Source organism: Chanodichthys erythropterus, chromosome 10 (genome assembly GCF_024489055.1).
Source record: "Chanodichthys erythropterus isolate Z2021 chromosome 10, ASM2448905v1, whole genome shotgun sequence".
NCBI classification, from domain to species: Eukaryota; Metazoa; Chordata; class Actinopteri; order Cypriniformes; family Xenocyprididae; genus Chanodichthys; species Chanodichthys erythropterus.
In genome coordinates this window covers 43,633,488-43,646,104 of record NC_090230.1, presented here as the reverse complement: position 1 = coordinate 43,646,104, position 12,617 = coordinate 43,633,488, and the positions used below count along the sequence as shown (strand labels likewise).

The window sequence follows — 12,617 nt, the reverse complement described above, 5'->3', positions numbered from 1 at the left end:
AATTGTTTACATACAGTACAGTAAAAAATAGAGGTTCAAAAGGTCTTGACATGAGAAATCAAATTTGCCTCATTCTTTTGACATAAGTACCATTAAAACATCCTGCCATTTTTATAGTTTTAAACATCCTCCTCATTATAAACAGCATTTATTTAATCAAGCTCCAAAAACAGCTTATTTAGTTATTAGAGCAAGACATTGATGAATAGGTTCGCATCATTGCATGGCTGACACTTACCTACACTGGAAAAAAAGCAGATAAAACCCATTATAATCACTGACGCTGTCTACACTGGATTCAGTATACAGATGCCTGTTCACTCTCTGATGTACTCCACGCACTTGAGTCTGCCGGAATGGCAGAGGTAATGGAAGTGTAAAGGTATATTTGCTTTGATGTGTCCAGTTTAAACAGCTCGTTTGCTCATTTTTGTAGAGAGAAGAAGGATCTCAGCGTCAGGAACAAGTGAATGGTTTATGTTTTAATGGAGTCATGGATTGCGTCAGAGGATTATATGTTTGTTCAGAGCATTTGACTGAAAATTGTTTTGTAAACAAGGCACAGTGTAATGGAGAGTTTGTTGACAGATGAAGCAGCCAGTTGAATTGGATCTAGCAGCAGCATCACAAATCATAAGTTAATGATTTTATAATGCTTTGTCTGTGAATGAGGGTTTTATATGGATAATGTTTTTATAACACTTACTCACATGCAGTAGCGAGTGGATGTTGATACCGTTACCTATGCAACAATGATGTTAGCCAATCATAGCAGTGGTCATTTACTGTCAAGCCTTAAAGGGTTAGTTCACCCAAAAATGAAAATTCTGTCATTAATTACTCACCTTCAGAAGAGATTTTTTTTTTGAGCACAAGAAGTATTCTCTTCACTTCATAAAATTAAGGTTGAACCACTGTAGTCATGTGGACTATTTTAACCTCTTTTTGTTCTTGGAAGTATTTGAAGAGAAATGTACGAGTTCATATTGAAAGCTCTTAATTTTTTTATCATCTTGACAAATCTAATGAGACATTGTTGAGATCTCTTCTGAAACAGCAGAAGACATATACAGTATATATATATATATATATATATATATATATATATATATATATATATATTAGGGGTGTAACGGTTCACAAAATTCACGATTCGGTTCGATACGATACACTGGTGTCACGGTTCGGTTCGGTACGGTTCGGTACGTTTTATCACAACTATGCAGTGTTTTCAGCCACATAACGTTCTTTAACGTTCATTCTTTTAAGATTTCAGACATTTATATACGCATAAGCACCATTAAAACAATATATTTAGAGTTTATAAAATGCACACTGATGTCAGACATCAGTGGAAGGAGCAATAACAATCCATTCATATACAATTTGCCGATATTTATTCATATCAGACACACATAATGGGCCTAAGTAACTATAAAGTTTACTCTATTATTCTTCCAGTTCACCAGCCACTTACTTGCATATATTTCGGGAGAAAATGATGAATTCACCTGCTGTAAATCAGACTGACAGGACTCTGTGAACTGAGGGGCAAACTAAGATGGCGGCGCCTATCTCGCGTTATAGATCAAGATAAAGATCATTTATAAAGGCTTTTAAACGACAAAACACACTCACTTACACATATTTGAGGATCGGAATATCAGATAGTTGATAACATGGTAAGCAAGTTTGTGAATATTTGAAATAAACAAGGAAAAACAAAATAATAGCGATCCATCTGTCATACAGTGTTATTGTTGCTGCGCTCAGCGCTAGTGACACGCAAGACGCGTCGCTATGGAAACATTAAAGGCAAACGTTCTAAAATAATGGTTGCATTAAAAAAAAAAAAACTCACTCTGGGGGGAGATTAGAATATTTTAAACTCACACTCGAAAGAGATAAAACAAAAACAACTCCTTATAAAAAAATGAAAATGTTATATAGCTTACATGGAATCCAAAGTGCACCCAAACACCAGACCTGTTGGTTATTGGACGATCTTCTATTTCTGGTCTGTTAAACCTTTACAGTCTATGTGTTAAACACATTAGCCATTTTGCAAAATGCAAAACGTTTTTGCGCCTTCAGCGCGTACTGAGTGAGCGAGCGCCTGCCTGAGTAGCCACATGAAAATCAGACGCTCCAGACGCCCCAGACGCGTTCGGTTTGAACGCAGCATAACATAAACGTATAAGTTGGTGTTTTTTTTTCTTCGCGGGTGTCAGGGGCGTTGCCAGTGCCCAAGGAAGTCGACCGGAAGTTGAAGTCGGCCGGGTGCCGCCATCTTGTAGCAGAACTTCACTTGCGTTAGCATCCCCATTGACTCCCATTTCATTTTGGCGTCACTTTGACAGTGAATAACTTTACATCTGAGGCGTTTAAAGACTCCATTTGTCCATTATTTATTTCCAAAGATACACAACAATGTATAAAGGGCTCCATTACCTTCTATGTTACATTATGGCCCCGTAGAAACAGTTTTTGTAAAAATAAGCTAACGATTGCGTCATAACCACTCGACTCTCTGTCGCACAGAAGAGAAGTTACCGTACAGACAGGAGGAGAAGCTTGCAGGCAATCTGGGAGATTATCTTAATATGGCGTACTGGCGTTACATTTTAAAATACTATACAAAATAATTAATCAGAATACTTACTCCTGCTCACTCACGCCAAAGAACTCCCCGCTCAAGATCGCTGTCTCTGCAAGATTAACGATGGCAGTTTGCACGCACAGCTACTAGAAGATTTACATCTGTCAGACAGGTTGCTGACGTCATCAAGCTTAGTTTGAGTCTGCGCGTCAGAAAAGGAAGTGCTAAAAATCGCTAAAAATGGGCTTCACTTGTCTCAATTGAGTTCCAATGGGGTCGCTGTGTCCATTTCTTTTACTGTCTATGGGCGTTGCCTGTTACGTCGTTTGGGTTATTGGGCTACCTTGTTGAACGCATAACATTATATTTCACAAACTTTTTTATTTTCCAAATGTAATTAATTAGTTCACTGAACCGTTCGGTACATAATGCGTACCGCGTACCGAACCGAAAGCCTCGTACCGAACGGTTCGATACGAATACGCGTATCGTTACACCCCTAATATATATATATATATATATATATATATATATATATATATATATATATATATATATATATATATATATATATATATAATATATATATATGTGTGTGTAAGATTGTAAATGTAAGTATGTAAATGCTGTATTCCATTTAATCTTGATTCTGAGATTTTAAAGAAATCTCATTTGTGAATTTAAATTTTGAATTTTTTCTCTTAAAATGGCTGCAAAAGCACCTTTTGTATGTGTTTAAGACCTTGTCTGTCATGTGCTGATGACATTGAGTGGAAAAGCTTGTGACAGTATAATTAAAGGCTATAAATGAAGTTGTAGATATCTGAAGAATACAAATGGCTCCAGAGCTGTATGCAGCCTTTGTCTTCTCAGACACTAGTGAATTCCACAGCACTGCTTAGGTCTGCTGACGCATCAGCACTCACAAAAGCATAAAATGTGTCAATCAAATGGCTACTGATAAAATGGTACAAGTGTACTAGAGACTTGTGTGATTAATGGCTCCAATTTTCTGAGAAAGTGAGATTGTACTGGACTGAAAAGGGCCTGAGATTCATGTTGCTCAGGGGATTTCATTTAAAAATGCATAGCAGAAAGATTAAAGCTTTTTTCGAATACACATATAGGGTTTCCATGTATTGTTGGGTGTTTTTATGTATTGTGTAGTATTTTATCAGGTTGATAACTGTGTATTATTGCACCAGTGCATATACAGTCATCAGTGTAAATTCAGACTGCATTTTTTTTTTTTTTTTTTTTGCATACAGCCACTAGGGGGAAGCTGCCTCTGTGTGAGCTGTGTCTTGATCCCAGTGTCTCATGGTCTTACAGGACAGAAGGACATTATCATGACAGCAGCATCTTTAAATCTATAGATATCTTCACTGAGCCTTTAAATGTTAGCATACAACATTTGCTAGTTAATTTTAATAAAATTAACAAAAACTTGTGCACTATTATATCCTATTGGCTATGTCAGCTGTCATTGTATGTCTTTTTTTAAGGAAATGTTCAGCAACGATGCATTAAAGTATGCATTTAAAATAAAAACATTTATAATGATACAAAAGATTTCTATTTCAAATAAATGATGTTCTTTTAAACTTTTGTTCATCAAAGAATCCTAAAAAAAATGTATCACAGAAAGTATCACACAAAAATATTAAGCAGCACAACTGTTTTCAGCACTGATAATAATGATAATAAATGATGTATCAGCATATTAGAATGATTTCTGATATGACTCTGAAGACTGGCTGCTGAAAAGTCAGCTTTGCTATCACAGCAATAAATTACTTAATTTTAAAATATATTAAAATAGAAAACAGTTATTTTAGATTGTAATAATATTTCACAATATTAAGCTTTTGCTGTCATTTTGATTAAATAAATGCAGGTGAACAAAAGAGGATTCTTAAAAAATGAAACAGAAACTGTATTTTTGATCAAATAAATGCAACCTTAGTGAGCATGAGACTTTAAAAAAAATGATTCTAAATATTTTATAATGTCTCCTGTTTTAAAACAACTGTCCTCCTCATATATGGGCAATCTGTCTTCAGTATGGTGTTTGGATGAAAGGATTAATTAAAAAAAAAATGCTCACAATCACATATTATGGTCTTCGGGATGTTAATCAATTATTTGGCTCGTATATATATGCAAGTATCTGTGCACTGTGTTATTTAAGGGTTGATGCTGATGCATATTGCAACCTCAATGTCTTCAGCCTGCCTTATACATTATACATTATTTGTTGAAAGATTTTCCAAGCAGAATTTTAATGTAAATCTGTGACTTCAGATAAAATGCTCTTTAAATACATTTATAATGTATGAAAAAAAAAAAAAAAAAAAAAAAAAATCTTGAAATCATGCTGTTAGTCTGAATATCCTCCGTGGTCTTGCAGCTCACTTGCTTGTTTGAGTATCAATGTTGAAGTGAATATCGATAAGATCAATATCAAATGTTCAATTAATGTTCTAAAACAATACACAAATGCTTAAAGTGAAATGCTTCTGGAGTCTATCAGACATTAGAGATGTAGATGACTTCTGAAAGTGTGTGTGTGTGTGTGTGTGTGTGTGTGTGTGTGTGTGTGTGTGTGTGTGTGTGTGTGTGTGTGTGTTTTCTCCCCAGCTTAGAAAGGAGAGCTGCATGGAGCTGACAGTGGAGGAGCCTGCCTTAGGAACCACTAATACAGAGGTGAGAAACACACACAGTCTTTCCACATTCTGTTCAGTTTTCTGACAGATGCAGATTGTCATATGGCAGTGTTTACACCAGCTATGCATGAGTAATGCAGGCAGAGAGGTTTTTCCCTTCCCTCCTCCGGATGATTTATATCCATTTGGAGGGACGCCTCAGACTGTTGATAAGTGCTCTATCGATTAAACAGTGAGAGGTTTTGAGATGAGTTTTTCATAAGACAGCAATTCGTTATCAGAATCAACATGCGGGGACATTTTCTGAGAACTTGAGTGTTTGTCACTTTAAATACTCACTTATTGTTTGCACTACTGGATCTAACATAAAATAAAATGAAATAATTATGTGAACCAGTGTTATTTACATACTATTATAATATTTATTAATGTGTTGAATTAGCTTTATAGTATTATTATATGCTATTATAGTATTTATTAATATTTTTAACTAGCTTTTATTTTTATTTGTTTTTAGCTTTCAGCTTTAGCTTAAACGTTTGTCATTTATTTTATTTATTTTATTATCTTATGAATTAGGATAAATCCTAATTTTTTTATTTTATTTTATTATTATTATTTTTTTTTTAATAAATGTCTTGCTTTTTTACTCAAATCCAACTTTGCCTTTGCAACAACATTTCAATAACATTTCTTGTGAACTTTGTTGTGTGAGTGGGGAAAAATAATATTAACCAATAATATCATTGCCTAACATCCATTATTTATTCAAATTTTGTTTGATAAAAGTCCTATATTTTTTTCTGTTAAATCTTCAGTTTCACTTGGAAATATGCCATATCACAAAACTTAAATACACTGTAAATCCACTTTATGTTGTCTTTATCTCCAACCCTTAACATACATTTGTCTGTCTATTTCTTCCATAAAGTCCACGATCTGGCTAATTCAGAGTTCATTTGCTGTATTTAGACTTGTTTTTAGTTTTTTGAGAAACAAGTGAGATAGAGCTCATTGCAGTATTAAACTGCAGTATTAAAGTCTTCTGTGCAGCAGAGCTGAATGGTGACAGTAACTGACTCATTCTCTTTTAGAGAAAGTTTTCTTAATTATCTCTACACTAATTGGCAAGGGAACTGCAAGCACCAATGGGACTTGAAATATGTCAGAGAAAAAAAGTACTTAATTTAATCCTCATTTAAATATCTGCCCACTCAGAGAAGTTTGAATCCAAACCAATCAGACCCTGCCCACCATCGAAAGCACCTACAGTGGGCACGCGAGCGTTGGAACGGACCTTGGAGCAATGGAAGGTCATTTTCGTCCCAAAATGTGCTTTGTACATCCTGGAAAGTCAGCTTTGGAACAGTCTGGTGTTGTTTGTCTGCTTGTACTATTAGTGGGTGGCTTGTATCGAAAATTGAGCTGTGTGTTTGTGTGTGTGGAGCCTGATTCTGCCTTTTCGCTAGTACAGCTCCCATCTTGGAGGCGTGTTGATCTGCAGTAATTGCCACCACTGTCTAACTCAACCAGCTTGGATGCTCTCAGCATTTACACAGCAGTTACAAACACTTATACAGGAACACATGCTTACATTCTAAATCCATTTTTGAGCATTTTTTAGTCATTCCCGTAGGTTTCGCGCTCACAACAAAAGCACGTGCATCACTTATCTGTATAAGTGGTGCTCTCATAAAGCTGGCCATCAAACATCTCGTGAGTACCAAATCGACTTCTTTTTCGTGGCTTATTGCACTTAAATAGTCAAATACATACAACATTATGACAAAATGCCTGTCTTATGGAGTATTCAGGTAAATACAGTGAGTTTTGGAACTTAAATATTTGAGACACGTTGTATAACAGTGTATTGGATTCTTGCTTAAGCTCTTAAAGTGACAGCAGCCTAATATTCCTGCTGCTGTCTGTCATGTTAAAGTTAAAATAAAAATTTAATTTACCTCGGCATAGTTAAATAACAAGAGTTCAGTACATGGAAATGACATACTGTGAGTCTCAAACTCCATTGTTTCCTCCTTATATAAATCTCATTTGTTTAAAAGACCAATAGCGGAAAATGGCAGATGGAGCGATAATAACGGACATGATCATTGATATCATGATATTTTTAGTGATATTTGTAAATTGTCTTTCTAAATGTTTTGTTAGCATGTTGCTAATGTACTGTTAAATGTGGTTAAAGTTACCATCGTTTCTTACTGTATTCATGGAGACAAGAGCCGTCGCTATTTTCATTTTTAAACTCTTGCAGTCTATATAATTCATAAACACAACTTCATTCTTTATAAATCTCTGTTTAAACTTTTTTTATGTTGTTTAAGGCAAGCAAGAGCTCTTGGGGCGTGGAGCACCAGATTTAAAGGGCTACACACCCTGAATCGCCTCATTTCTAATTATACCCCAAAATAGGCAGTTAAAAAAATAAATTAAAAAATCTATGGGGTATTTTGAGCTGAAACTTCATAGACACATTCAGGGGACACCTTAGACTTATATTACATCTTTTAAAAAAAAGTTCTAGGTCATCTTTAATCAAAGAACAAAAGACAAAGAGAAAATCAATAACTTCAATTGTAAGCTATCTATGTTTAATTTTTTACAATAAAAACTATCCAGTGTTATTTTACACTTGATTATCTTAATTTCTGTAGTATTTCTTACCTGAATACTACTGTTAGTTAAAATGTATTTCTTTCCACGTGGTACTGAAAATGGTATTGAATATCAATATTTTTCAAGGTATCATACAAATTTAGAAATTCCAGTATTGTGACAGCACTATTCTAAGTGTGTGCTGCAGTTTTGTTTTCTGTAAATGCTGGAGCTCTTAAAGCAGAATGGATTCTGATTTGCTGACAAAGTTTTTATCGTTTATCAGCTGACAAAAAAAAAGTGTTTTGAAAGTGGTTCCAACTATGTTGTTTCTCTGTGCTGTTATCGTTATAGTTGTGGTGTGGGCTCTGCTATTCTTTTATATTTACAACATTTTTAGAGCTATATCTTTATCATGATAGTTATCATCATCGATGTGAATGGGTCAATCGGTGTTATTAATGACCCACATATACTCAAGACCAAACCAAGGACTCTGAGTTTGAGACATCTGTGGCTTTTATGTTTTTGAAAAGAGGACAGAGCCAATTATAGGCAAGCACAAAGACATGCCCAAATATAGCTGGAATAAAACAGAAAAACTAGATCTGTGGAAGTACAGACGTCAGGGTGGAAGATGAACTGAGAGCTTTTGCTTTTTCTGAATGAATCTGTGGCGACTCCCTCTGTTGTTACTTAAGTGGGACAGCTGAGCGTCTTGAGGTCACTTGCAACACTTCGCTCAGATTTGCACACAGAGAGACCCTGCGGCTCTACCAGAGAGAGGAGCACTGCCCGCAGGTGTGCCGTCTGTAATTGTTTACAGCTGCCCTTTGCCTTAGGTGCTCATACACATACATTTGTTGAGTCGGATTGTAATAGTGTGTCCTGCTCAGAGTCATCCATAGAAAAAGAGCTTAGACCGAAATAGCGAGGGAGTTGTGGAGACCATTTCTCAGGTCAAAATAAAGTCTTAATCTTGCTTACCTGACGGAACATCTTTGTGTATTGTTGACCTCACTAAAATAGCATGTAGCATGGATCGTGGGTTTGTCCTCTTGACCTGGGCATGGGGGATTTGAGGGTAAACATAGCCTGAATGATGAGCTTAAACTCTTAGTCAAAGTTCCAAAGGAAAATAAACTGTACTTTATGAGATTTAGCTTAATACAGATTATTTTATCCACGTTCATGCCAATAAGTGTCCATTTGTATGTGTATTATAATTAATGTTAGGAGAAAAATTTGAGAGGTGATAAATAAATGTAGCTTTTCAGACTCAGTTAAATTACTATGGCCCGGTTTCACAGACAGGGCTTACCCTAAGCCAGGATTAGGCCTTAGTTCAATTAAGACATGTTCAATTAAGATTTTATAAACTTTCACAAAAAAAAACAAAAAATTATTGGTGTGCATCTTGAGACAAAATAATGACACTGACATATTTTAAGATCTGTCAGTGCAAGTTGCTTTTACAACAGCTCAAAAAGCATTTTAGTCTAAGACTAGCTTAAGCCTTGTCTGTGAAACCGTAACCGGTGTATGTGCACTGCAAAAATTACTTTTAATCAGAACTTTTGTCCTGTTTTCTAGTAAAAATATTTATGTGTCTCATAAACAGTATAAATTTACTTGTAAAGCAAAACTGTGTAACAGTCTTGTTATACGTTTTTTTTTATTTTTATTTTTTTTATAGTTTGTCTACTTATATCCATAAATCTAACAAAATGTAGTGAGATTTATGCCTAAATCAGACAAACAATAATAATTACAAAAATAACACAAAATATTGTCGCATGTGATCTGTTCCTGTGCTTTGTTTTGGGTAGGTTTGGCACAGGTCTTAGTTTAGTTTCTTGTGTTTTGAGTCTGTTTCTGTGGTTTCTTATTGATTTTATTTTACAACTTGTTCTGTTTTTCTGTTCATGTTTATCTAGTTTGAGTAGTCTGATTCAGCAAAGCTGAATTTTCAGCACCATTACTCCAGTCCTCAGTGTCACATGACCCTTCATCATTCTAAAATGCTGATTTGGTGCTCAAGAAACATTTTAATATGCTTAATATTTTATAGGAAACATTGATACATGTTTTAAGGATTTTTTATTTAAAAGTTTAAAAGTACAGCATTTATATGAAATAGAAATCTTTGTAACAAATGTTTTTACTGTCTCTCACACACACACGCACACAAAAACTTTTGAAAAGTATTATATTCATACTAAGTATACAAAAATAATTAAGAAAATTATTTTTGCAATGTGGAACATTTGCTGCAAACAATTAGACACAAAAGTAATTATGAATATGAATATGAAAAGTAAATATGAATATGAAAATATAAGGCTACAGCAGCTAGAGGCTATTTTTTTTATTTTTTCAATTAAGTTCTAGCTTTTCTTGTCTCACACCTAAACCAGTTTGTCTTTAACATACAGCAGCAGACTGATGACATTGTTTCTATTGTTTTAGAGTCATATACTAGTCCATTAGTAACTTACTTTTTAGAATATTGTGAATATGAGGGGCCTCTCTTCTGGAAACAGGGTTAGCATTGTTAGCATAGTGGACAGTGCTTAGAGTTTATGTAAGGAGAACACAAAACAAAACTTGGCGCTAAAACAAAGACTCGCTCGCCAAGTTCATGTCTGAGCATCTGTCTCAATGTCCTGCCGACCTCCTTTCTCAATTATTCCCCTGTCTCTGTGGGAAAGTGTTGCGAAGAGGAAGTTAAAGTACTCAGTCTATTATGTGATCACTCAAAGCGGCTTTGAGGCCCATCTGATGAAGGGCTTAGTGTATGTGTGTGTGTGTATTTGAGAAGTGAGTCGTAGACATAGTGTGTGCAGCAGCCATTGAGATGATAGATGCAGAATGAAAGCCGTGATCAGGGTGCTGTTTTGCGAGGAGCTGGAACTGGAGGAGCGGGCAGTGTACAGACAGCAGGTAGGACTGACAGAAGAAGAGAAAGATAAGAAAGATAGCAGGCCTGGGTAGTAATACAACTTAATCGAGAAAGGGAGGGGTTTGCAGTTAGCTGCTTAGCATATTGTTCTTGGTCTTTTAAGAACTCCCGCTCCGTGCCAGACAATCCGGTGGTCATCAGTTGGAAAGCCATGTGGAATTTTAAGTGCTTTAAGATGCTTAGTAGATAAACGACATGCATTTGTACAGAAATGCTGTATGTCCAGTGTTGTAGATAGCAATACATAAAACACATTACCATTCTTGATACATTGACTTGTAGATGACCCTGTATAATTTGCTCTTCCTCCTCTTCTTCTGAATCGAACATATATGGCTGAATTGAACCAGCATTTCCACTTGCCATTGTGTAGCGTTTACTACAGTTGACCGAGTGGATTAGCATATTCGTGGTTCTGTGTATACTAAATGAGGCAAGGGTGTAGAGTTACATTCAAGCTATTTTAAGGTATGAAGAAATTATTTTCACAGGAAAAAACAAAACAAAACATTTATGTCATTTTGACTTTTAAAGATGAGTTTTAAGGGATAAAATGATTGACAGCAGGGGGACGTTAAAGTAATTTTATACATTTTGATTCGCGGTGAAGTACAAGGTTACCTTTTCATATTACCCCAAATCTCTCATTAATCCCTTAGTTGAGCAAATTCAATGCAAAAACATTCCTCTACACCAGTTGTTCACAAACTTCTTAGAGTGGAGTACCCCCAGAAGAATTAAACCATCCTTCTGTGTACCCGCTCTGTTGCACTTAGACTGCAGTCACACCTTTTCCATAGTGATGCACCGATATGATTTTTTGGGGCCGATACCGATATTAACAAACAATTATTGGCTGATACCGATATTTGTGACTTCCTCTCTTATTTGTAATTTTGTCATCAAAATAGATAGCATTTTGATCATGTTTTAAATAATCAAAGTTCAAAAACACCTGCATTAAAATATACTAGCAGGTTTATTACTGCATCATCAAATAATTTTTAATGAACATGGATTGGATCCATTTAACATTCAGCAGGCCTACATAAAGACAACAGAACAAAGATACATATGAAATAAACAGTGCTTTTTAGGTAGGTTTAATAGTTTTCAGGTACAGAAATAAAGTAAACAAATGTAAAATAGCACTGCATATTCTTCACTGTATACAATTAAATACATATTAATCCTTCTTTATAGTAACAGACTTTATTGTGATTAATCTAATGACTAATTTGTTTTTGTATGCATTTTAATATTTTTTTTTTGTACGTTTAAATATGTTTGAGATCTGCACCATCTCCTTTACTAAGACAGGACTCTTATTTTGATGGGTTTTCTAGTCTACAGGTCTTTAATACAGGTAATGGAGAGCACACATATTTTGCAGATTTAAAGTTTGTCCATTTATTAAGCATCCCCTGAAAAGGCATAAGATCTGTATGTATTTGTTAACTGTTAGTTGTAATAAGTGTTTTGAGTAATTCGCTGCATGTTGATGATAATGCAATGGGGAGAGAGAGAGTTTAATGCACACTTTTTGTGCTCTGTAATGTTTAGCTTTTGTGGTGATTTGTTTGGAGTGAAAATGGCCGCAATAAACTTTATAAAACATCAGTAAAGTATTAGTCATAATTCGGATGGGATCCTCTACACTTATGAAAGTTACAGAAGTCAAGAATAGTATGCAATCTTTTGTTATTTGATTAACTTTAAAGCACAGACGGCAGCACTTACGCAACAGTCATTATACAGCTCAGTGCCTTCACGCAGT

General features: G+C 35.0%; 1 protein-coding gene across 10 annotated transcripts in view; it reads left to right on the top strand.

The window, feature by feature from the left end:
- Positions 1-12,617, top strand: part of dlg2 (discs, large homolog 2 (Drosophila)) — a 276,217-nt gene that overhangs the window by 35,416 nt on the left and 228,184 nt on the right. For all 10 annotated transcript variants that reach the window (XM_067397823.1, XM_067397822.1, XM_067397821.1 and 7 more), the window contains one exon: positions 5,240-5,305. In XM_067397823.1, coding sequence (XP_067253924.1) covers positions 5,240-5,305 — 66 coding nt within the window. The remainder of the gene's footprint in view (positions 1-5,239; positions 5,306-12,617) is intronic.